Here is a 24994-nt window from a genome sequence, read left to right as displayed (position 1 = left end):
CGGCGCAGCGAGCGGCGCGGGCCGAGCCTGGCGTGTCACCGCGGGCAGCGCTGCGACATCGACCGCGCCACCCGCACGCGCTGCCAGCACTGCCGCCTGCAGAAGTGCCTGCGCCTCGGCATGTCCCGCGACGGTGCGTGACACGGGGACACCGCGGGGACACCGCGGGGACACCGCGGGGACAGCCGCCACCCAGCCTGGGGACACCGGGGACTGTCCCCGGGGACACCGCCCTGTGACCCTGGGGACATCTGGAACCCCCGGGGGACAACGGGAACTGTCCCTGGGGACACCGCCCTGTGACCCTGGGGACATCTGGAACCCCTGGGGACAACGGGAACTGTCCCTGGGGACACCGCCCTGTGACCCTGGGGACATCTGGAACCCCTTGGGGACACCGGGGACTGTCCCTGGGGACACCGCCCTGTGACCCTGGGGACATCTGGAACCCCTGGCGTCCCCGCATCAGGGGACACCCGCCCCCTCCCCTGTGGACACTTGTCCCCACCCCGGCGACACCTGGGGACACCTGTCCCCTGCCCCGGCGCCACCTGTCGCCACCCTGGGGACAGCCCGAGGTGGCGCCGGGGGGAAGGGCCGGGGCGCTCGCGGGCGGTGTCGCGGCTCGGTGACACCGCGCGCGTGTGGCACTCCGGTGTCACCCGCTGTCCCCTCTGTCCCCGCAGCCGTCAAGTTCGGCCGCATGTCCAAGAAGCAGCGGGACCGGCTCCAGGCCGAGGTGCAGGAACAGCTGGAAAAGCGGGAAAACCGGGAAAAAAACCGGGAAAACCGGGAAAACCGGGAACACCGGGAACAGCCGGAAACGCGGGAAAACCGGGAAAAGGGGGAAAAATGGGGAAAAGGGGAAAAGCGAGAGCAGGAACAGGCGGCCCCGGGGCCACCGGAGCCCCCCCCGGCGGGCCGCTGTCCCCCGCTGTCCCCCGCTGTCCCCGCGGGCTGTCCCAGCAGGGCGTGGCCCGCGGAGGAGGCGACAAAGCGGGGACAGGACGGGGCCAGCGCGGGGCCAGCGGGGCCAGCGGGGCCAGGGCCGAGCCCTCACCCCGGTGCCGGCGGCGTCCCGGAGTCACCCGCGGGCCTGGAGATCGGTGAGTGGCCCCGGGGGACTGTCACCTGCGGGGTGGCAGTGTCACCTGTTCGGGCAGGGGTGGTGGCACCTCGGGATGTCACCTGTGGGTGCTCCGTGGTGGTGGCACCAGCTCTGTCACCCCTGGATGCTCCACAATGGTGACCCCTTACCCAGCAAGGCCACACACGGAGCCACCCTCTCTGTCCCCACGCCTGTCCCCAAGCCCTGCTTGTCCCCTCAGAGCTGCTGACACAGTGTCCTGCTGTCACACCGTCACCCCTGTGTCCTGCTGTCACACCGTGCCACCCCTGTGTCCTGCTGTCACACTGTCACCCCTGTGTCCTGCTGTCACACCGTGCCACCCCTGTGTCCTGATGTCACACTGTCACCCCTGTGTCCTGCTGTCACACCGTGCCACCCCTGTGTCCTAATGTCACACTGTCACCCCTGTGTCCTGCTGTCACACCGTGCCACCCCTGTGTCCTGTTGTCACACCGTGTCACCCCGTCCCCTCAGAGCTGCTGACACAGAGTGTCCTGCTGTCACACCGTGCCACCCTGCCACCCCTGTGTCCTGCTGTCACACCGTGCCACCCCTGTGTCCTGCTGTCACACCGTGTCACCCCTGTGTCCCCTCAGAGCTGCTGACACAGAGTGTCCTGCTGTCACACCGTGCCACCCCTGTGTCCTGCTGTCACACCGTGTCACCCCTGTGTCCCCTCAGAGCTGCTGACACAGAGTGTCCTGCTGTCACACCGTGCCACGTGCCACCCCCGCGCCGAGGACCTTGAGGGCCACCGCTGGGCCACCTTCAGCCGCGAGGAGATCTGCGCCTACCAGAGCCAGGTGCGGGCCGGGCAGGGGACACGGCTGTCGCCAGGGGTGGCGCGGCTGTCGCCAGGGGTGGCGCGGGGGTGACAGCCGGTCCCGCAGCCCATGGCGGAGATGTGGCAGCGCTGTGCCCGCCGCGTCACCGAGGCCATCGAGCGCGTGGTGGAGTTCGCCAAGCGCCTGCGGGGCTTCCTGGAGCTCAGCCAGCACGACCAGATCGTCCTGCTCAAGGCGGGTACGCGGCCACCGTGTCACTGTCACCACCCCCGGGCCACCCCGGCCCCCGGTGCACCCTCACAGGGACACCCCGGCCCCTTGTCCCCAGCCCCAGGGCCACCGTGTCCCCTTGTCCCCAGCATTGGGCTCACCCCATCCCCTTGTCCTCAGCCACAGGGCCAGCGTGTCCCTGCTGTCCCCATGTCCCCATTCCCAGGGCCACCTCACTCCCTTGTCCCCAGTCCTGGGTACGCCTCATCTCTTTGTCCCCTGCCTTGGGGACACCCTGTCCGTGCTGTCCTTGACCCAGGGACACTCTGTCCCCTTGTCCCCAGCCCCAGGGCTACCCCATCTCCTCGTCTCCAGCTCTGGGGCCACCCTGTCCCCTTGTGACCAGTCCCAGGGGTCCCACGGGGAGGTGACAGTCCCCTGGGGACACCCCATCCTCCCTGGGGAGGTGACAGTCCCGTGTGTCCCACGGGGAGGTGACAGTCCCCAAAGTCCCCCCATCCTCCCTGGCGAGGTGACAGTCCCGTGTGTCCCACGGGGAGGTGACAATACCACGAGCCCCCCAGCGAGGGGACAGTCCCCAAAGTCCCCCCATCCTCCCTGGCGAGGTGACACCGCCCCGGGCCACCACCGCGGGGTCCCGCCGCATCCCCTCGGGCCGGCGGCGGTGTCGCCGGTGCCAGCAGCGCTGTCGCCTCCCGGGGGTGACAGGTGCCATGGAGGTTGTCCTGCTCCGGATGTGCCGCGCCTTCGACGCCGCCACCGGCACGGTCCTGTTCGAGGGCAAACTGGCCGGGCCCGAGCTCTTCCGCTCGCTGGGTAGGGCGGCGACACGGGCGGGGGACGCGCGGGGACACTTGGGGACAGCGGTGACAGCGGGCTGTCCCCAGGGTGCCCCGAGCTCGTCGCTTCCATCTTCGACTTCGCGCGGGGGCTGAGCGCGCTGCGCTGCTCCGAGAGCGAGCTGGCGCTGCTCAGCGCGCTGCTGCTGCTCAACGCCGGTCAGCCGCTGTCCCCAAGTGTCCCCAAGTGTCCCCAAGTGTCGCTCAGTGTCCCCCCGGAGTCCCTACCCTCTGTCCCGCTCCGTGTCCCCGCCCCGTGTCCCCGTGTCCCTCCCCACGCGCTCCCAAACCCGCGGGGTTTGTCCCAAAGCGGGATGGGCGGCGGGGTGGCCCCAGGGTGTCCCCAAGGTGTCCCCGAGCTGTCCCCAGGGTGTGCTCGGGGTGTCCCCAGGGTGTCCCCAAGATGTCCCCGAGCTGTCCCCAAGGTGTCCCCAGGGTGTGCTCGGGGTGTCCCCACGGTACCGCCGGGATGTCCCCCACGGTGTCCCCAGGGTGTCCCCCCAGCTCTGTCCCCGTCTTCAGGTCCCTGTCCCCATACCCTGCCCCTGTCCCCACACCCGTGTCCGTGTCCCCACGCCCCTGTCCGTGTCCCCACGCCCCTGTCGCTGTCCCCACACTCCTGTCGCTGTCCCCACGCCCCTGTCCGTGTCCCCACGGCCCGTGGTGTCCCCACACCCGTGTCCGTGTCCCCACGCCCCTGTCGCTGTCCCCACGCCCCTGTCTGTGTCCCCACGCCCCTGTCGCTGTCCCCACACCCGTGTCCGTGTCCCCACACTCCTGTCGCTGTCCCCACGCTCCTGTCGCTGTCCCCACACCCGTGTCCGTGTCCCCACGCCCCTGTCCGTGTCCCCACGGCCCGTGGTGTCCCCAGGCCGGCCGTGGCTGCAGGACCGCCCGCGGGTGGCCCGGCTCCAGGGACATCTGGATGTCGCCTTCCGGCTCCTGCTGCGCCGGACCCGCCGCGAGGGGCTCCTGGCCAGGGTGGGGGCACGGGGGGACACGAGTGGGACACGGGGGGACACGAGTGGGACACGGGGGGACACGAGTGGGACACGGGGGCGCTGGGGGAGCAGAGGGGAAGGGAGGCGGGGGTCTGGGGGGGGTCCCTGGGGGTCTTTGGGCATGGGGAGGGGTCAGGGCGGGGGTTTGGGGACATTGTGGGGGCAGAGGGTGACCCTGGCTCGGGGGGTTCCCTGCGCGTGTGTCACGCGTGTCCCCCCGCGCGTGTCCGCGGTGACAGCCGTGTCCCCACGCGTGTCCCCACGGTGTCACAGCCGTGTCCACGCGTGTCCCCACGGTGTCACAGCCGTGTCCCCACGGTGTGACAGCCGTGTCCCCACGCGTGTCCCCACGGTGTCACAGCCGTGTCCACGCGTGTCCCCGCGCTGTCACAGCCGTGTCCCCGCGCTGTCACAGCCGTGTCCCCACGCGTGTCCCCGCGCTGTCACAGCCGACTCCCCGTGTGTCCCCACGGTGTCACAGCCGTGTCCCCACGGTGTCACAGCCGTGTCCACGCGTGTCCCCACGGTGTCACAGCCGTGTCCCCGCGCTGTCACAGCCGTGTCCCCACGCGTGTCCCCGCGCTGTCACAGCCGTGTCCCCGCAGCTGCCCGCCCCGGGCCGGCTCCGCGCTCTGTGCTCGGCGCACCTGGAGCAGGTGCAGGCTTTCCGCCGCCTCCACCCCGCGGGGGTCTCGGCCGCCTTCCCCCCGCTCTACCGGGAGCTCTTCGCCCCCGACCCCGCCGATGGCCCCGCGGGGACCCGCTGAGCGCCACCCGGGGACCGCCGGGACCTCCGAGACCATCCGTGACCCTGCTGAGCGCGACATCGGGATCACCGGGACCCCCGGCATCACCGGAATTACCGGGACCCCCGGGATCACCGGGATAACCGGGACCCCCGGGATAACCGGGATCACCGGGATCACCGGGACCCCCGGGATAACCGGGATCACCGGGAGCCCCGGGATAACCGGGAGCCCCGGTACGGCTCCTGCACCTGGGGACACCTGGGGGTGCTCCCTCCCAGGCGCCTGCCGGGAATGCGGCACCTGGAGGGGACCCGCCACCCACGGGGCTCCGGTAGCTGGCGGGGGTCTGCCGCCCGTGGGTGCCGTGTCCCCGTGGGCGCCCGCTGTCCCCGTCACCCGCGGGCTGCCCCACGGCCCCCACGCGGTGACGGGGGCTCAGTGGGGAGCGGCCGCGTTTGATTGGAATAAAGGCGTTTTTGGGGACCGCGTGTCCGTGGGCTCCGTCACGGGGGACACGCGGGGACACCGGGAGCGGCATTAGAGCCCCGCCCCGCGCGGCGCTCCGAGCCGCTATAGGCTCCTGCTCCTGTCACTCAAATCGGAAGGCGGGCACTCGCATTTTCTGTCTCTCTGATTGGCTCGCATCTCCGCTACTCACAGCTGATTGGCCGCTTCATTCCCGTTATTTCCCGCCCCCTCCTGTGGGAGGCCTCGCGGGGATTGGCCGCTGCTCCGCAGGCGATGATTGGGTGGGAGCGGTGCGAGGCTGCGCTGTGATTGGCTGAGGGGGAGGAGCCGCGATGTGATTGGTGGAGAGCGGGAGGAGGCGTGGCCAGCGGCGGGGCGCGGGAGGCGGCGGCGGCACCGGGGCCACAGCGGGCCCGAACCGGGGCCGGGCCCGCACCGGGGCCTTCCGGGGCCCGGCCGGGCCGAACCAGGGTCGCTACGGGGCCGGGGGGTGGCCCTGGCACCTGCAGGTACCGTGAGACCACCCGAGGGGCGCGGCCCAGGTGGCAGCGGGGGCTCCGCTGCCGCTGCACCGGGCCCGGGGCCTGCACCGGCGCGCCCGGAGCCGAGCCCTCCGTGAGGGTACGGCTGGGGGGAGACGGCCGGGGAGTCCCCGGGGTGGGGGGCGCAGCGCGGTGCTCCCGGTGGGCTCCCGCTAATCCCCCGGTAACCCCCGGTAACTGCCCGGTAACGGCCCGGTAAGCCCCGTCCGCAGCCGGCGATGGCGGGACGCGGCTCCGTGCACAGCCTGAGCAGCCTGCAGAAAACCGCCCTGCTCCTGGGCGTCCCGGCCGCGGCCACCGTGTTCTACATCCTGTACCGGCGCTACCGGGAGAGCCGAGGTGGGTGCGGGTCCCGGTCCCGCACCGGGGCCTGACCTTCCCCACCCCCCCCCCCGGTACCCCCGGGAGCTCCCTCGGGGCGCTCCGCGGGGAGGGGGGAGGCTGCGGGAGTCACTTTTCCCCTTGGGAATTCCCTTGTGAGCTCCCCAGGGAGATCCCTGTCCCTTTGTGACCCTCTGGGGACACTTTGGGGACACCCTGGGGACCCTTTTGGGACCCTCTGGGAAGTGGGGGCCCCTTGGAGTCACTTTTCCCACTGGGAATTCCCTTGTGAGCTCCTCAGGGGTGTCCCTGTCCCTTTGTGACCCTCTGGGGAGCTTTTAGGAGCACCCTGGGGACACCCTGGGGACCCTCTGGGGACACCTTGGGGACACCCTGGGGACACCTTGGGGACCCTTTTGGGACCCTCTGGGAAGTGGGGGCCCCTTGGATTCACTTTTCCCACTGGGAATTCCCTTGTGAGCTCCTCAGGGGTGTCCCAGTCCCTTCCTGTTCTTTTGGGGACACACTGGGGACCCTCTGGGGACACTTTGGGGACCTTCTGGGGCCCTCTGAGGACCCCCTGGGGAGTGGGGGCCCATTGGAGTCACTTGTCCCACTGGGAATTCCTTCGTGACCTCCTCAGAGACGTCTTTGTCCCTTTGTGACCCTCTGGGGACCCTTTGGGGACACCCTGGGGACACTTTGGAGACCCTTTTGGGATCCCCTGGCGAGTGGGGGCCCTTGGAGTCACTTTTCCCACTGGGAATTCCCTTGTGAGCTCCCCAGGGATGTCCCTGTCCCTTTGTGACCCTCTGGGGAGCTTTTAGGAGCACCCTGGGGACACTTTGGGGACACTTTGGGGCCCCTTGGAGTCACTTTTCCCGCTGGGAGTTCTCTGTGGCCCGGGGGGGTCCCGGCCCCTCCGTGTCCCCTCTGGGGACCCAGCCGTGTCCCCGCTGTCCCCGCAGAGGCGCAGGTGACCCTGGTGGCGGACGAGGGGCTGGAGGTGGCGGTGAGGGTGCCCCGCACGGCCCTGAAATCGCTGATCGGCCGCCGGGGAGCCACCATCAACCAGGTGGGGAACTGGGGGCACTGGGAGGGACTGGGAGCACTGGGGGCACTGGGAGGGACTGGGGGAACTGGGAGGGACTGGGAGCACTGGGGGCACTGGGAGGGACTGGGGGAACTGGGAGGGACTGGGAGCACTGGGGGCACTGGGAGGGACTGGGGGCACTGGGAGGGACTGGGAGCACTGGGAGGGACTGGGAGCACTGGGAGGGACTGGGGGAACTGGGAGGGACTGGGAGCACTGGGGGCACTGGGAGGGACTGGGGGAACTGGGAGGGACTGGGAGCACTGGGGGCACTGGGAGGGACTGGGGGAACTGGGAGGGACTGGGAGCACTGGGGGCACTGGAGGGACTGGGGGCACTGGGAGGGACTGGGAGCACTGGGAGGGACTGGGAGCACTGGGAGGGACTGGGGGAACTGGGAGGGACTGGGAGCACTGGGGGCACTGGGAGGGACTGGGGGAACTGGGAGGGACTGGGAGCACTGGGGGCACTGGGAGGGACTGGGGGAACTGGGAGGGACTGGGAGCACTGGGGGCACTGGAGGGACTGGGGGCACTGGGAGGGACTGGGGGCACTGGGAGGGACTGGGGAAACTGGGAGTACCGGGAGGGACTGGGGGCACTGGGAGCACTGGGGGAACTGGGAGCACTGGGAGGGACTGGGGACACTGGGAGGGACTGGGAGGGACTGGGGGAACTGGGAATACTGGGGGAACTGGGAGCACTGGGAGGGACTGGGGGAACTGGGAATACTGGGGGAACTGGGAGCACTGGGAGGGACTGGGGGAACTGGGGGAACTGGGAGCACTGGGAGGGACTGGGGACACTGGGAATGCTGGGGGCGCTGGGAGCACCGGGAGCGTTAGAAGCACCGGGAGCACCGGGAATGCTGGGGGCACTGGGGGCACCGGGAGCACCGGGAATGCTCAGCGCCGCCCTCCCCACAGCTGAGGCAGGAGACGGGAGCCCAGATCGACGTGGAGGAGGAGGAGGAGGAGGAAGGGGGGCAGTCCCTGGTGCAGATCTCGGGCTCGCCGGGCCAGGTGTGCCGGGCCAGGGCGGCCGTGCTGCGCATCGTGGCCGACAGCGCGCCCGTGGCCGAGCAGCTGCGCGTGCCCCAGCGGGCCGTGGGCAGGATCATCGGTATGGGGCACCCCAAAAACCCGGGGGGAACCTTCTGTACCCCCTGGGACACCCCAAATCCCAAGGGAACCCTAAATCCCAGGGTACCGAGCAGCTCCATGTGCTCCAGCAGGATCATCAGTATGGGGCACCCCAAAACCCGGGGGGAACCTTCTGTAACCCTCTGGGGCACCCCAAAAACCCGGGGGGAACCTTCTGTACCTCCTGGGACACCCCAAAAACCCGGGGGGAACCTTCTGTACCTCCTGGGACACCCCAAATTCCAAGGGAACCCCAAATCCCAGGGTACCGAGCAGCTCCATGTGCTCCAGCAGGATCATCGGTATGGGGCACCCCAAAACCCGGGGGGAACCTTCTATACCTCCTGGGACACCCCAAAAACCCGGGGGGAACCTTCTGTACCTCCTGGGACACCCCAAATTCCAAGGGAACCCCAAATCCCAGGGTACCGAGCAGCTCCATGTGCCCCTGCGGGTTGTGGGCAGGATCATCGGTATGGGGAACCCCAAAACCTGGGGGGAACCTTCTGTACCCCCTGGGACACCCCAAAAACCCAGGGGGAACCTTCTGTACCCCCTGGGACACCCCAAATCCCAAGGGAACCCCAAATCCTGGGGTACCGAGCACCCGCAGGCACCCCAAAACCTCCCACAGCCTCAGATCCTGTGGGAAGCCTTCCATATCCACGGGGACACCCCAAAACCCGGGGGGAACCTCCCACAGCTCCAAATCCTGTGGGGAACCCTCCATATCCACGGGGACACCCCAAATCCTTGGAGATCCCCAAATCCCGGGGTACCGAGCACCCGCAGGCACCCCAAAACCTCCCACAGCCCCAGATCCTGTGGGAAGCCTTCCATATCCACGGGGACACCCCAAAACCCGGGGGGAACCTCCCACAGCTCCAAATCCTGTGGGGAACCCTCCATATCCACGGGGACACCCCAAATCCTTGGAGATCCCCAAATCCCGGGGTACCGAGCACCCGCAGGCACCCCAAAACCTCCCACAGCCCCAGATCCTGTGGGAAGCCTTCCATATCCACGGGGACACCCCAAAACCCGGGGGGAACCCCAAATCCCTTCCCATCCCCAGACCCTCCCCTTCCCCCAGGCCTCATTTCCCTTCCAGAACCGCCCCAAACCCTCCCCGAAGCCCCTCTCCCCGCCCCTCATTTCCCCCCGGGGACCCCTCCGGGACGCTCCCGACTCCCTCAGGCCGCGGCGGGGAGACGGTGCGGGGCATCTGCCGGAGCTCGGGGGCTCGCGTGGACTGCGGCCACGAGCCCGCCGCCGGCCTGGCCCCGCTGCGCGTCATCCGCCTGCTGGGGACGCGCAAAGAGGTGGACGCGGCCAAGGTGAGCGCGGCTCGGCGCTTTCGGGGGGCGCGTTCGGCCCCGCGGAGCCCCCTCACCCCCAGCCCCGGTGCCGTCGGCAGAAGCTGATCATGGAGAAGCTGTCGGAGGACAAGGCGTTCCGCCGGGAGCTGGCGCAGGCGGCGGCCGCGCGGTGCCCGCGGAAGCAGCCCCTGGGCAGCCGCCGGGAGCCGCCCGCCGGTCCCCCCGGGAGCCCCGGGGGCTGGCAGGAGTGCTGGGATGTGGACCGGGCACCGGCGGCCGGCCCGGAAACGCCGGCGGGGAGCGAGGGGGTGGAGACGGGCCCGGAGCCGCTTGATGGGGGCGAGGAGCCGCCCGTGGCCAAGTTCGAGGGTGAGAGCGGCGCCGTGGGAGCTTCCCGCTGGGAATCGCGGGTGGGGATGGATTTCCTGGGAATTTCGGGGGGTGGGGAGGGATTCTGGGAAGGATTTTTGGGGGGATTTTGGGATTCCCCCATGCCGTGGCTGTCCCGGTGGGATTTTGTGTGGATTTGGGGTGGATTTCACTGATTTCAGGGTTCCCCCATGCCGTGGCTGTCCCGGTGGGATTTTGTGTGGATTTGGGGTGGATTTCACTGATTTCAGGGTTCCCCCATGCCGTGGCTGTCCCGGTGGGATTTTGTGTGGATTTGGGGTGGATTTCACTGATTTCAGGGTTCCCCCATGCCGTGGCTGTCCCGGTGGGATTTTGTGTGGATTTGGGGTGGATTTCACTGATTTCAGGGTTCCCCCATGCCGTGGCTGTCCCGGTGGGATTTTGTGTGGATTTGGGGTGGATTTCACTGATTTCAGGGTTCCCCCATGCCGTGGCTGTCCCGGTGGGATTTTGTGTGGATTTGGGGTGGATTTCACTGATTTCAGGGTTCCCCCATGCCGTGGCTGTCCCGGTGGGATTTTGTGTGGATTTGGGGTGGATTTCACTGATTTCAGGGTTCCCCCATGCCGTGGCTGTCCCGGTGGGATTTTGTGTGGATTTGGGGTGGGTTTCAGTGGATTTCACTGATTTCAGGGTTCCCCCATGCCGTGGCTGTCCTGGTGGGATTTTGTGTGGATTTGGGGTGGATTTCAGTGGATTTCACTGATTTCAGGGTTCCCCCATGCCGTGGCTGTCCCGGTGGGATTTTGTGTGGATTTGGGGTGGATTTCAGTGGATTTCACTGATTTCAGGGTTCCCCCATGCCGTGGCTGTCCTGGTGGGATTTGGGGTGGATTTTGGGTGGATTTCAGTGGATTTTGGGTGGATTTTAGTGGATTTCAGGTAGATTTCATGTAGATTTTGGGTGGCTATGGGTAGATTTCAGTGGATTTGGGTGGATTTTATTTGATTTCAGTGGATTTTGGTGGATTTGGGTGAATTTCAGTGGATTTCAGGTAGATTTCAGTGGATTTCAGGTAGATTTCATGTAGATTTTGGGTGGCTATGGGTAGATTTCAGTGGATTTGGGTGGATTTCAGTGGATTTCCAGTAGATCTCAGTGGATCCCAGATGGATTTCAGTGGATCCCAGGCATATTTCAGTGGATTTTGATGGATTTGAGTGAATTTCAGTGGATTACCAGTAGATATCAGTGGATTACCAGTAGATGTCAGAGGATTCCAGGTAGATTTCAGGTGGATTTCAGTGAATTCCAGGTAGATTTCAGTGGATTCCAGGCACATTTCAGTGGATTTTGATGGATTTGAGTGAATTTCAGTGGATTTCCAGTAGATGTCAGTGGATCTCAGTGGATCCCAGGTGGATTTCAGTGTATCCCAGGTGGATTTGGGTGAATTTCAGTGGATTTCCAGTAGATTTCAGTGGATCCCAGGTGGATTTCAGTGGATCCCAGGTAGATCTGGGTGGCTTTCCCTGCTTGGGGCTCCCGCAGTGCCCAGCCCGGATTTCAGCTTCCCCGCGGACGAGCACCTGGACGTGTACGTGTCGGCGGCCGAGAGCCCCGGGCACTTCTGGATCCAGCTGCTGGGCACACGCAGCCTGCAGCTGGACAAGCTGACAGCTGAGATGGGCCACTTCTACCAGAGCAGCCCCCCCGTGAGTCCCTGGTGTCCCCTCTGTGTCCCCTCTGTCCCCTCTGTGTCCCCTCTGTGTCCCCTCTGTGTCCCCTCTGTGTCCCAGCACTGGACAAGTTCAAGGCCAAGATGGGGGCACTTCTACCACAGCAGCCCCCCCGTGAGTCCCTGGTGTCCCCTCAGTGTCCCTTTGGTATCCTCTGTGTCACCTCGGTGTCCCCTCTGTCCCCTCAGTGTCCCAGCACTGTCCCCATCCTCGCCGTGTCCTCATCCCCCAGCATTGTCCCCACCGTGTCCCTTACCCTTGTCCCCATGTCCCTCCTGTCCCAGCACTGTCCCACCACGTCCCCCTGACTGTCCCCCTGTCCCTCTGTGTCCCCCCATGTCCCTTCTGTCCCAGCACTGTCCCCCTGTCCCTCTGTGTCCCAGCTTTGTCCCCACCGTGTCCCCCCCATGTCCCCTCCTGTCCCAGCACTGTCCCCTGTCCTGTGTCCCCTCCCCATCCCGTGTCCCCTACTGTCTCAGCACTGTCCCATGTCCCTTACCCTCGTCCCCATGTCCCTTCTGTCCCAGCACTGTCCCCACCACGTCCCTTACCCCCATCCCGTGTCGCCTTCTGTCCCAGCAGTGTCCCCACCACGTCCCCCTGACTGTCCCCATGTCCCTCCTCTCCCAGCACTGTCCCCTGTCCTGTGTCCCCTCCCCATCCCGTGTCCCCTCCTCTCCCAGCACTGTCCCCACCATGTTCCTTACCCTCGTCCCCGTGTCCCTCCTGTCCCAGCACTGTCCCCTGTCCTGTGTCCCCTCCCCATCCCGTGTCCCCTACTGTCTCAGCACTGTCCCATGTCCCTTACCCTCGTCCCCATGTCCCTTCTGTCCCAGCACTGTCCCCCATCCCTCCGTGTCCCAGCACTGTCCCCTCTGTGTCCCCCCATGTCCCTCCTGTCCCAGCACTGTCCCCACCATGTCCCTTACCCCCACCCTGTGTCCCCTGCTGTCCCAGCACTGTCCCCTCGTGTCCCTCCCGTGTCCCCTGAGTGTCCCCATGTCCCCAGGTGCCACCCCCGTCCGTCCGTCCCGGGGACATCGTGGCCGCTCCGTACCTGGACGACGGCGAGTGGTACCGGGCGCGTGTCCTGGGGACGCTGGACAACGGCCACCTGGACCTGTACTACGTGGACTTTGGGGACAACGGCGAGGCCCCCCCCGAGGCTCTGCGGGCCCTCAGGTGTGGCAGGGGGTGGCACTGCCGGGATAATGTCCCTGTCCCCTGGGATAATGTCCCTGTCCCCTGGCAGCGCCCTCACCGTGTCCTTGCAGGAGCGACTTCCTGAGCCTGCCCTTCCAGGCCATCGAGTGCAGCCTGGCCGGGATTGTCCCCAACGGTGAGCGGGGTGGGACACACCTGTCACCTCCTGGGGGTGGGACACACCTGTCACCTCCTGGGGGTGGGACACGGCCCTGTCACCTCCTGGGGGTGGGACACACCTGTCACCTCCTGGGGTGGCACACGGCCCTGTCACCTCCTGGGGGTGGCACACAGCCCTGTCACCTCCTGGGGGTGGCACACGGCCCTGTCACCTCCTGGGGGTGGGACACACCTGTCACCTCCTGGGGGTGGCACACGGCTCTGTCACCTCCTGGGGGTGGCACACACCTGTCACCTCCTGGGGGTGGGACACACCTGTCACCTCCTGGGGGTGGCACATGGCCCTGTCACCTCCTGGGGGTGGGACACACCTGTCACCTCCTGGGGGTGGCACACGGCCCTGTCACCTCCTGGGGGTGGCACACAGCCCTGTCCCCTCGTGGGGTGGCACACAGCCCGTCCCCAGGCCGTGTCACTGCTGTCCCAGAGTGTCTGGTGTCCCAGTGCCACCGCTGTCCCCGGTGTGTCCCGGTGTGACTGGTGTGTCACCGCTGTCCCAGTGTATCCGGTGTCCACGGTGTCCCCGCAGTGTCACCCCTGTCCCCATGTCCCCATGTCCCCATGTCCCCACAGGTGGCCCGAGGTGGCCGTGGAGGAGTTTGGTGACTGTGTCACCCCTGTCTCTGTGTTACTGCTGTCCCTGTGTCACAGGTGTCCCCGTGTCCCCACAGGTGGCCCTGGAGGAGTTTGAGTGGCTCCCCTGTCCCTGTGTCACAGGTGTCCCTGTGTCACAGGTGTCCCTGTGTCACAGGTGTCCCTGTGTCCCCATGTCCCGACAGGTGGCTCGTGACCCAAGGCAGCCCTTGAGGAGTTTGATGACTGTGTCACCCCTGTCCCCATGTCCCCGTGTCCCCACAGGTGGCCCGAGGTGGCCCTGGAGGAGTTTGGTGACTGTGTCACCCCTGTCCCCGTGTCACCCCTGTCCCCGTGTCCCCACAGGTGGCCCTGGAGGAGTTTGGTGACTGTGTCACAGGTGTCCCCATGTCACCCGTGTCCCCGTGTCCCCACAGGTGGCTCGTGGCCCGAGGCGGCCCTGGAGGAGTTTGGTGACTGTGTCACCCCTGTCCCCGTGTCACCCCTGTCCCCGTGTCCCCACAGGTGGCCCGAGGCAGCCCTGGAGGAGTTTGGTGACTGTGTCACAGGTGTCCCTGTGTCACCCCTGTCCCCGTGTCACCCCTGTCCCCGTGTCCCCACAGGTGGCTCGTGGCCCGAGGCAGCCCTGGAGGAGTTTGAGCGCCTCACCGGCTGCGCTCAGTGGTCGCCGCTGGTGGCTCGGATCTGCAGCTACGGCCGGGCCGGGCCCTGCCCGCGGCCCCGCCTGCGCCTCTTCACCCAGAGCCAGGGCCAGGTGAGTCACAGGGTCCCCAGGTGTCCCCAGAGCCACGGACAGGTGAGTCACAGGGTCCCCAGGTGTCCCCAGAGCCACGGACAGGTGAGTCACAGGGTCCCCAGGTGTCCCCAGAGCCAGGGCCAGGTGAGTCACAGGGTCCCCAGGTGTCCCCAGAGCCACGGACAGGTGAGTCACAGGGTCCCCAGGTGTCCCCAGAGCCACGGACAGGTGAGTCACAGGGTCCCCAGGTGTCCCCAGAGCCAGGGCCAGGTGAGTCACAGGGTCCCCAAGTGTCCCCAGAGCCAGGGACAGGTGAGTCACAGGGTCCCCAAGTGTCCCCAGGTGTCCCCAGAGCCAGGGCCAGGTGAGTCACAGGGTCCCCAAGTGTCCCCAGAGCCACGGACAGGTGAGTCACAGGGTCCCCAAGTGTCCCCAGGTGTCCCCAGAGCCAGGGCCAGGTGAGTCACAGGGTCCCCAAGTGTCCCCAGAGCCACGGACAGGTGAGTCACAGGGTCCCCAAGTGTCCCCAGGTGTCCCCAGAGCCAGGGCCAGGTGAGTCACAGGGTCCCCAAGTGTCCCCAAGTGTCCCCAGGTGTCCCCAAGTGTCCCCAGAGCCAGGGACAGGTGAGTCACAGGGTCCCCAAGTGTCCCCAGGTGTCCCCAGGTGTCCCCTGTCCCCATTCCCTGTCCCCGTCCCCACTCCGGTGTCCCCGCAGAGCCTGGACGTGGGAGCAGAGCTGGTGCGTTTGGGCTACGCCGTGCCCGGGCCCCCCGAGGAGCCCCCGGTGAGCTGCTCCCGGTGTCCCCTCCCGGTGTCCCCTCCCGGTGTCCCCTCCCGGTGTCCCCTCCCGGTGCCGCTGTCCCGGGAGGGCTCATCCCGCTTTTCCCGGGCAGGACAATCTCGGCTGCGCCTCCACCCCGAGCCCGCCAGAGCCCGGGGACAGCCCCGGGACCCCGTCGTGCCTCAGCCTGCCCGGTGAGCCCGGGGCGTCCCGGTGACACCGTTCTGGTGACGCCGTTCCCGGTGTGTCCCGCTCCCCGCCCCGGGAACGGTGTCGGGACCCCCCTGACCCCTTCCCGGTCCCTCAGCCGCCGCCGCCGCCGCGCCCGGAGACGCTGCCACGGTCACCTGAAGCTGCCCGTGCCCGGTGCCACCGGGAGCCGCTCCCGGTGCCACCCTTGAGGGGACCCGGGGGTCGCCCGCTCCCGGTGACCCCGTCACGGTGACCGGAGCAGCTCCCGGTGCCACCAGCGCGTGCAGTCCCCTCTCCGGAGCCCTCCGCGAGGCCGGACCGACAAATCGCCGCGATCTCCGCTTGTGCCTCTTGTCGGGACACGACAAGCCGGGACCGAGGGCCGGCGGTGCCCCTTCCGTTACCGGGAGTTCCCGGTTCCCTCGCCTTGTTTTGCTGTTCCGTTGCACTAATTGTGGTTCTGAGTTAATAAAGTTGAAGGTTTCTCAGCGCTCCGTCCCCGCCGCGGCGGCTCCCGGCGGGAACCGGGCACAGGCGCGCCGGGGGCAGCCCCCGGTGGGGTCCTTGCTCGCCGGTGCGCGCGTTCCGCGCAGGCGCGCCACGGCAGCCGCGCGCCACGGCAGCCGCGCGCCGGGCTCTGCGCAGGCGCAGTGCGGACAGCGCGGGGTTCTCGGCGCCGTGAGGGAGCGGAGCCGCCATGTTGGCCCCGGGGGCGGCGGGACGGGTGCTGAGCCGGGCCCTGAGCCTGAGCCACGGCCCGGTGAGGGCGGGGGCACCGGGAATGGCGGGGGAACGGGCCCTGAGCCTGAGCCATGGCCCGGTGGGGGCGGGGGCACCGGGAATGGCGGGGGAACGGGCCCTGAGCCTGAGCCACGGCCCGGTGAGGGCGGGGGCACCGGGAATGGCGGGGGAACGGGCCCTGAGCCTGAGCCATGGCCCGGTGAGGGCGGGGGCACCGGGAATGGCGGGGGGCGCCTGGCGGTCGGTACCGGGGGAGCGGGACGGGCTTTGAGCCAGGGCGGAGCGGCCCCGGGGATGGGGGGACCGGGAGATGGCCTGGGGTCGGTAGCGGGGGCGGCGGGACGGGCATGAGCCGGCCCCACAACCCCGTTATAGGGCGCTGTAGACCCCATAGACCCCGTTATGGAACCTTATAGACCCCATAGACCCTGGAGACCCCATAACCCCATTATAGACCTCTATAGGACCTATAGACCCCATAACCCCATTATAGAACCCTATAGGCCCCATAGCCCCTGTTATGGAATCCTATAGACCCCATAACCCCATTAGGGAGCCTTATAGGCCCCATAACCCCATCATGAGACCCTGTAGACCCCATTGGCCCTATAGACCCCATAACCCCATTATAGAGCCCTATAGGCCCCATACACTCTAGAGACCCCATAACCCCCCATTGTTATGGGAACATTCTGGAACCCCACAGGGCTCTGTGCCCCATTCCCGTGGCACATTCCAGAACGTTCCATCCCTCAGGGCTCTGTGTCCCATTCCCGTGGGACCCTTCCAGAACATTCCATCCCCTCAGTGCTCAGTGCCCCGTTCCCGTGGGACCCTTCCAGAACATTCCATCCCCTCAGTGCTCAGTGCCCCGTTCCCGTGGGCCCCTTCCAGAACATTCTATCCCACAGGGCTCAGTGCCCCATTCCCGTGGGATTCATCCAGAACGTTCCATCCCCGCAGGGCTCGGTGCCCCATTCCTGTGGGGAATGCTCTGGAACATTCTGGTGCCCCATTCCCATAGGACCCTTCCAGAACGTTCCATCCCTCAGTGCTCAGTGCCCCATTCCTGTGGCACATTCCAGAACGTTCCATCCCTGCAGGGCTCGGTGCCCCATTCCCGTGGCACATTCCGGAACGTTCCGTCCCACAGGGCTCTGTGCCCCATTCCCGTGGCACATTCCAGAACGTTCCATCCCTCAGGGCTCAGTGCCCTGTTCCCGTGGCACATTCCAGAACGTTCCATCCCTCAAGGCTCTGTGCCCTGTTCCCGTGGCACATTCCAGAACGTTCCATCCCTCAGGGCTCTGTGCCCCATTCCCGTGGGGAATGCTCTGGAACATTCCGGTGCCCCATTCCCGTGGCACATTCCAGAATGTTCCGTCCCTCAGTGCTCAGTGCCCTGTTCCCGTGGCACATTCCAGAACGTTCCGTCCCTCAGGGCTCAGTGCTCCATTCCCGTGGGGAATGCTCTGGAACATTCCGGTGCCCCATTCCCGTGGCACATTCCAGAACGTTCCGTCCCTCAGGGCTCGGTGCCCCATTCCCGTGGCACATTCCAGAACATTCCATCCCGCAGGGCTCTGTGCCCCATTCCTGTGGGGAATGCTCTGGAACATTCCGGTGCCCCATTCCCGTGGCACATTCCAGAACATTCCATCCCGCAGGGCTCTGTGCCCCATTCCCGTGGCACATTCCAGAACGTTCCGTCCCGCAGGGCTCTGTGCCCCATTCCCGTGGCACATTCCAGAACGTTCCGTCCCGCAGGGCTCGGTGGTGGTGCAGCGCGTGTGGCCGGTGCCGCTGGGCCGGGCGGGCGCGGCGCCCCGGCTGCACCCGCGGCGGCACCGCGTGTTCCGGCTGCTGCGGGACGGGAAGCACCGGCCCCGCGGCGACATGGAGCTGCTGCTGAGCCGCGCCGTGCAGGGTGAGCCAGCCGGGAAACGCGCCCGGCACCGCCGCTCCGGCGCCGTTCCCGGGGATTCCGTGTGTCCTTCCCGGGGAATTCCGTGTGTCCTTCCCGGGGATTCCGTGTGCCATTGCCAGGAATTCTGTGTGTCCTTCCTGGGAATTCTGTGTGTCCTTCCCAGGGATTCTGTGTGTCCTTCCCGGGGATTCCGTGTGTCCTTCCCGGGGATTCCATGTGTCATTGCCAGGAATTCCGTGTGTCCTTCCTGGGAATTCTCTGTGTCCTTCCCGGGAATTCCGTGTGTCCTTCCTGGGAATTCTGTGTGTCCTTCCCGGGAATTCTGTGTGTCCTTCCTGGGGATTTTGTGTGTCCTTCCCAGGGATTTTGTGTGTCCTTCCCAGGAATTCTGTGTGTCCTTCCCGGGAATTCTGTGTGTCCTTCCCGGGGATTCTGTGTGTCCTTCCTGGGGATTCCGTGTGTCCTTCCTGGGGATTCCGTGTGCCATTGCCAGGAATTCTGTGTGTCCTTCCCGGGGATTCCGTGTGTCCTTCCTGGGGATTCCGTGTGTCCTTCCTGGGAATTCCGTGTGTCCTTCCCAGGAATTCCGTGTGTCCTTCCCGGGGATTCCGTGTGTCCTTCCTGGGAATTCTGTCTGTCCTTCCTGGGAATTCTCTGTGTCCTTCCCGGGGATTCCGTGTGTCCTTCCCGGGGATTTTGTGTGTCATTCCTGGGAATTCCGTGTGTCCTTCCCGGGGATTCCGTGTGTCCTTCCCGGGGATTCCGTGTGTCCTTCCCAGGGATTCCGTGTGTCCTTCCCGGGGATTCTGTGTGTCCTTCCCGGGAATTCTGTGTGTCCTTCCCGGGAATTCTGTGTGTCCTTCCCAGGGATTCTGTGTGTCCTTCCCAGGGATTCCGTGTGTCCTTCCCAGGGATTCTGTGTGTCCTTCCTGGGAATTCTCTGTGTCCTTCCTGGGAATTCTCTGTGTCCTTCCCGGGAATTCTGTGTGTCCTTCCCAGGGATTCCGTGTGTCCTTCCTGGGAATTCTGTGTGTCATTCCTGGGGATTCCGTGTGTCATTCCTGGGGATTCTCTGTGTCCTTCCCAGGGATTCTGTGTGTCATTCCTGGGAATTCTGTGTGTCATTCCTGGGGATTCTGTGTGTCATTCCTGGGAATTCTGTGTGTCATTCCTGGGGATTCTGTGTGACATTGCTGGGAATTCTGTGTGTCCTTCCTGGGGATTCTGTGTGCACTTCTTGGGAATTCCATGTGCCCTTCCCAGTAATCCTGTGTGCCATTCCTGGGAATCCCGTGTGCCATTCCTGGGAATTCTGTATGCCCAGCCATTCCTGGGATCCCCCCATTCCTGGGAATTCCATGTGCCCTTCCTGGGAATTCCTCAATCCCAGCCCTTCCCAAGAATGGGATTTTTGACCCTCCAAACCCAGCAGTTCCATGGAATTCCTGTTAAATCCTTGGATTTTCAATTGAATTCATGCAATCTTCTGTTAAATTCATGGAGTTTTCTGTTAAATCCCTGGAATTTACCCCCCTTTGGGCTGGACCCTCCCAAGCTACCGTGGGAGTTGGGATTTCCCGGCATTCCCAGGTGACTTTTCCCAATTTTCCTGGCAGATCTGGGCAGCCGTGGGGACGTGGTGAGCGTGAGGAAGAGCCTGGGCAGGAACAAGCTCCTTCCCCAGGGCCTGGCCGTGTACCCATCCCCGGAAAACCTCCGCGTCTTCCAGGAGGAGAAGGAGGTCAGCAGCTCCTCAGGGGCTTCTCCAAACCCTCCCAAACCTGGGAAAAACCAGGAAAAACCAGGATTTGGGCTCTTTGGGATCAGCCCGCACGCTTTTTGGGGGATTTTTGGGATGGGAGCTGCTGGTTTCCTTAGGAATGCAATCCCAGGGTGAGGCTTGATCCCTAAAAAATTCCTTTGGGGTGAGGGGAGAACCCTCCTGGCCTTGCCAGGCACGATTCCTTCCCCGTTATCCTCCTCCATCCCTGGGCTTTTCCCTTTTACCCTCCTCAATCCCTGTTTTTCCCACTTTTCCTCAACCTCTTTTCCTCAATCTCTTTTCCTCCGTCCCCATTTTTCCCATTTATCTTTCTAAATCCTGTTTTTCCCCCATTTTCTCCCCTCAATCCCATTTCTTGCCTCCTAAATCTCTTTTTTGCCTCCATTTTCCCTCCTAAATCCCCCTTTCCCCTCATTTTCCCTCATTTTCCTTCCTAAATCCCATCCCCCCCCCATTTTCCTTCATAAATCCCATTTTTCCTCCCATTTTCCTCTGTTTTCCTTCCTAAATCCTATTTTCCCCCATTTCCCCCCCTAAATCCCATTTTCCCTTTTTTACCTCCTAAATCCCAGTTTTTTCCTCCATTTGCCTTCCTAAATCCCAATTTTTCCCCATTTCCCTCCTCAACCCTACTTTTCCTCCCATTTTTCTTCCTCAATCCCAGCTTTTTCCTCATTTTCCTTCCTAAATCCCAATTTTTTCACCATTTCTCCTCTTCAATCCCATATTCCCCCATTTCCCCTTGTCAATCCCAATTTTCCCCCATTTTCCCTCTTCAATCCCATTTTTCTTCCTAAATCCTATTTTTCCCATTTTCCCTCCTAAATCCCATTCCCCCCCCGCCATTTTCCCTTCTCAATCCCATTCTTTTCCCATTTTCCCTCCTAAATCCCATTTCCCCCCCCGTTTTCCCTCCTCAATCCCATTTTTTCCCTATTTTCCCTCCTCAATCCCATTTTCCCCCCGTTTTTTCCCCGTTTTCCCCCATTTCCTCAATCCCATCCCCCCTAATTCCCATTTTCCCATTTCCCCCCCAGCTGGCGCAGCAGGGGAAGCTGAAGGAGCCCCAAACCCAGAGCGGGCAGAAGGTGAGCCCCATCCCAAAAAAACCCCAAAATCCCAGGAATTCCCCCCGTTCCTGGAGCCCTTTCCCGCTTTCCCAGACCCTGGAATTCCTGCGGCGCTGCCGGCTCCAGGTGGGGATGAAGAACAACGTGAGCTGGGAGCTCAGCCCCGACATCGTGGCCCGGCACTTCCTCAAGAACGTGAGCAGGATTTCTGGGATTTCTGGGATTTCTGGGATTTCTGGGATTTTCGGGATTCCCGGCACCAAATCCCAGGGTTTGGGGTCATTCCTGAAGGATTTGGGGGATTCAGGCCAGCCCTGCTCCCGGGATTTGGGGTGGCTCCCTGGTTTCGGGGCCCTTTCTGGGTTTTGGGGTCGCTCTCATCCCATTGGGTTTTGGGATCATTCCCAGGGTTTGGGGCCATTCCTGGGTTTTGGGACTGTTCCCACAGTGTGGGGCCATTCCCAGGATTTGGGGTGCAGTCCCAGGATTTGGGGTGCAGTCACGGGATTTGGGCTGCAATCCCAGGATTTGGGCTGCAATCCCAGGATTTGGGGTGCAATCCCATGGTTTGGGGTGCAATCCCATGGTTTGGGGTGCAATCCCAGGATTTGGGGTGCAGTCCCAGGGTTTGGGGTGCAATCCCAGGTTTTGAGGTGCAATCCCAGGATTTGGGGTGCAGTCCCTGGATTTGGGGTGCAGTCCCTGGATTTGGGGTGCAATCCCAGGGTTTGGGGTTCAGTCCCATGGTTTGGGGTGCAGTCCCAGGATTTGGGGTGCAGTCCCAGGATTTGGGGTGCAATCCCATGGTTCGGGGTGCAATCCCATGGTTTGGGGTGCAATCCCATGGTTTGGGGTGCAGTCCCAGGATTTGGGGTGCAATCCCTGGATTTGGGGTGCAATCCCTGGATTTGGGGTGCAATCCCAGGGTTTGAGGTGCAATCCCATGGTTTGGGGTGCAGTCCCAGGATTTGGGGTTCAGTCCCATGGTTTGGGGTGCAGTCCCTGGATTTGGGGCCATCCTGCTCTGTTCCCGTGCCAGCTCGGGGTGTCCGTGCCCCCCCAGGCCCTGCGCCTGCCCCCGGAGCCCATCACGCGCTGGGGACACTTCTGGTGTGACGTCACGGTGAGGGGACAGAGGGGACCCCGTGCACCCCCTTTCCCTCCCACTTCCCCCTCACTTCCACCCTATTTCCCTCTCCCTTTTCCCCTCATTTCCTCCCCATTTTCCTTAATTCCTGTTCCACTTTCTTCCCATTTCCCCCCCATTTCCTCCCACTTCCCCCTCACTTCCACCCCATTTCCCTCTCCCTTTTCCCCCTCATTTTCTCCCTATTTCCCCCAATTTCCCTTCTACTTTCTCCCCACTTCCCCCTCACTTCCACCCTATTTCCCTCTCCCTTTTCCCCTCATTTCCTCCCCATTTTCCCTAATTCCTGTTCCACTTTCTTCCCATTTCCCCCCCATTTCCTCCCCACTTCCCCCTCACTTCCACCCTATTTCCCTCTCCCTTTTCCCCCTCATTTCTTCACCATTTCCCCCTCACTTCCACCCCATTTCCCTCTCCCTTTTCCCCCTCACTTCCTCCCCATTTCCCCCAATTCCCCTTCCACTTTCTCCCTGTTTCCCTCTCATTTCCTCCCTATTTCCTTCCTCTCCTTTCCTCTCTCTTTCCCACTTCCAATTTCCCCCCGACTTTCCTCTCACTTCCCATTTCCCCCAATTTCCCTTCCACTTTCTCCCCATTTTCCCCCTTTACTCCCTCATTTCCCCTAATTTCCTTCCTACTTTATCCCTGTTTCCCCCTCCTTTCCCCCCAGTTTCCCCTCAATTCCATCCCATTTCCCTCTCCGTCTTCCCCCTCATTTCCTCCTCATTTTCCCCAATTTCCCTTCCACTTTTTCCCCATTTCCCCCTCACTTTCTCATTTTCCCCAATTTCCTTTCCACTTTCTCCCCATTTTCCCCTCATTTCCTCCCCATTTCCCCCAGCTTTGCTCCCCCTCCTTCCCCATTTCCAGCTGATTTCCCCCATTTTCCTCTCCCACTTCCCCTTCTCCCTCCAGCTGGAAACATTGGGGTGATCCAGGGGATTTTTGGGGTGTCCTGGTGGGTTTTGGGGTGCCCTGGGGCTGCTTTTGGGGTCCCCAGGTGAAAGGGCTGGACACCATTCCAGTGCCCATGGTGCCTTGGGGTGTTTTTGGGGTGACTCGGGTGTATTTGGGGTGTTTTTGGGGTGTTTTTGGGGTGTTTTTGGGGTGGCTCAGGTGTTTTTGGGGTCCCCAGGTGAACAGTTTGGACACGGTGCGGGTGCCCATGGATGTTTTTGGGGTGGCTCAAGTGTCCTTGGGGTGTTTTTTGGGGTATTTTTGGGGTGGCTCAGACCTTTTGGGGTTTTTTTTGTGTCCCCACGTGAACGGTTTGGACACGGTGTGGGTGCCCATGGACATGGTGCCCCGGGGGTGTTTTTGGGGTGACTCAGGTGCTTTTGGGGTGTTTTTGGGGTCACTCGGGTGTTTTTGGGGTGTTTTTGGGATCACTCCGGTGTATTTGGGGTGTTTTTGGGGTGTTTTTGGGGGGATTCAGGTGTTTTTTGGGTCCCCAGGTGAACGGTTTGGACACGGTGCGGGTGCCCATGGACGTGGTGCCCCGGGGGTGTTTTTGGGGTGTTTTTGGGGTGACTCGGGTGTTTTGGGGGTGTATTTGGGGTGACTCAGGTGTTTTTGGGGTGTTTTTGGGGGGATTCAGGTGTTTTTTGGGTCCCCAGGTGAACGGTTTGGATACAGTGTGGATGCCCATGGACGTGGTGCCCCGGGGGTGTTTTTGGGGTGTTTTTGGGGTGGCTCAGGTGTATTTGGGGTGTTTTTGGGGTGTCTCAGGTGATTTTGGGGTCCCCAGGTGAACGGTTTGGACACGGTGCGGGTGCCCATGGACGTGGTGCAGTTCCTGCACCCCAAAACCAAACGCTTCCGGCACTGGCGGGAGCAGCAGCAGCAGCAGCTGGAGAGCAGCAGGGAGCAGCACCTGTGACCCCCCCAGGGATTTGGGGTCCTCCCCCGAGGGATTTGGGGTCCCCCCCCAAAGGATTTGGGGTCCCATGGAAGGATTTGTCACCCTTCCCCCCCTCTTTGGCACTCCCATCACCTCTGTGGAACTCCTGGACATCTCTGCATTCCCAGAGCAGGATTTTGGGGTTCTTTTGAGCCCCCCCAAATCCCCCTGAGCCCCACTCTGGTGTGGGGGCACCCCCGGGATGGATTTGGGGTCCCCGGGATGGATTTGGGGTCATTCCCCCCCTTGGGACCATTTTCACCTGTGGAAAAAGGGGGTTCCGTGGAAATTTGGGGGGGGTCTCAGAGGTTTTGGGGGGCTGTGGAATTCCTATGACACCCCCGGGACCCCTCCTTGAACCCCAAAATCTTGGGGGGACTCCTAGGATGGATTTGGGGTCCCTGGGATGGATTTAGGGGGGGTTCCCCCCTTTGGGAACCCTTGTGGAGCTCCAGGGTCTGGAGCAGGAATCCCCCCGGAAAAGGGGGACCAGGATTTTTTGGGGGATCTCAGGATTTTGGGGGGCTCTCAGGATTTTGGGAGCTGTAGGATTTGGGGAAGAAAAGGCCAAAAACTCCTGGGAGTTTTTCCTCCCGCTGAAAAAAAAAAAAAAAAAAAGGGATTTTTGGGATCCGAATTTGGGTGTTGTGGGTGAATTATTGGGGGTGGGACCCACCTGAGGAAGCCCCGCCCCCTCGGCCAGGTGAGCGCCGTGTCCCCAAAGTGTCACCACAGGATGTCCCCAAAGCCACCTGCCCTGTGACCCTAAAAGGGGGGTCCCCACCTGCCCCGTGTCCCCAAAGTGTCACCGCGGGGGTGTCCCCAAAGCCACCCCCGTGTCCCCCAAGGTGTCACCCCTCGGGGGCGGGGGTGTGTGGCGGTGCCACCTCGGCTGTCACCGACTCGTTGCCATGACAACGGGGGGGACACGGGGGGACAGCGGGACGTGAAAGGAGGTGACACGGGGCGGGGGACACCGCGACACCGGGGGGGGGGGGGTGACACGGGGTGGGGACACCGAGGGGGTGAC

The 24994-nt window shown here is 63.9% G+C and overlaps 3 protein-coding genes across 5 annotated transcripts; all 3 read left to right on the top strand.

Annotated features, from left to right (window-relative positions):
• The first annotated feature begins 38 nt into the window (after window positions 1-38).
• Window positions 39-4893, top strand: RORC (RAR related orphan receptor C). Its single transcript, XM_053966737.1, has 8 exons — window positions 39-133; window positions 687-1106; window positions 1811-1932; window positions 2020-2152; window positions 2854-2961; window positions 3033-3143; window positions 3856-3965; window positions 4591-4893. Exons 1-8 carry the CDS (start codon window positions 121-123, stop codon window positions 4750-4752), a joined length of 1179 nt encoding a protein of 392 aa, XP_053822712.1. The 5' UTR covers window positions 39-120; the 3' UTR covers window positions 4753-4893.
• A 688-nt stretch (window positions 4894-5581) lies between these two features.
• TDRKH (tudor and KH domain containing) lies at window positions 5582-15884 on the top strand. Of its 3 annotated transcripts, none has more exons than XM_053966973.1 (13): window positions 5582-5711; window positions 5957-6083; window positions 7034-7140; window positions 8084-8279; window positions 9497-9636; window positions 9717-9987; window positions 11522-11685; window positions 12719-12891; window positions 12984-13048; window positions 14289-14440; window positions 15139-15207; window positions 15317-15398; window positions 15512-15884. In XM_053966973.1, exons 2-13 carry the CDS (start codon window positions 5963-5965, stop codon window positions 15553-15555), a joined length of 1584 nt encoding a protein of 527 aa, XP_053822948.1. In that variant the 5' UTR covers window positions 5582-5711; window positions 5957-5962; the 3' UTR covers window positions 15556-15884. The 3 variants fall into 3 exon arrangements, with proteins under 3 accessions (XP_053822948.1, XP_053822949.1, XP_053822950.1); XM_053966974.1 differs by having other exon boundaries at window positions 5945-6083; XM_053966975.1 differs by having other exon boundaries at window positions 5582-6083; window positions 15317-15446.
• A 163-nt stretch (window positions 15885-16047) lies between these two features.
• On the top strand, window positions 16048-24601 carry MRPL9 (mitochondrial ribosomal protein L9). The gene is made up of 7 exons (XM_053967065.1): window positions 16048-16156; window positions 17905-18064; window positions 19681-19805; window positions 20885-20935; window positions 21011-21112; window positions 21957-22040; window positions 23812-24601. The coding sequence occupies exons 1-7, from the start codon at window positions 16094-16096 to the stop codon at window positions 23941-23943; spliced, it is 717 nt and encodes a 238-aa protein (XP_053823040.1). The 5' UTR covers window positions 16048-16093; the 3' UTR covers window positions 23944-24601.
• The last annotated feature ends 393 nt before the right edge of the window (window positions 24602-24994 follow it).

This window comes from Vidua chalybeata, chromosome 29, assembly GCF_026979565.1.
Source record: "Vidua chalybeata isolate OUT-0048 chromosome 29, bVidCha1 merged haplotype, whole genome shotgun sequence".
In the NCBI taxonomy this organism is placed as follows: Eukaryota; Metazoa; Chordata; class Aves; order Passeriformes; family Viduidae; genus Vidua; species Vidua chalybeata.
This window is presented reverse-complemented; position numbering and strand designations above follow the sequence as displayed.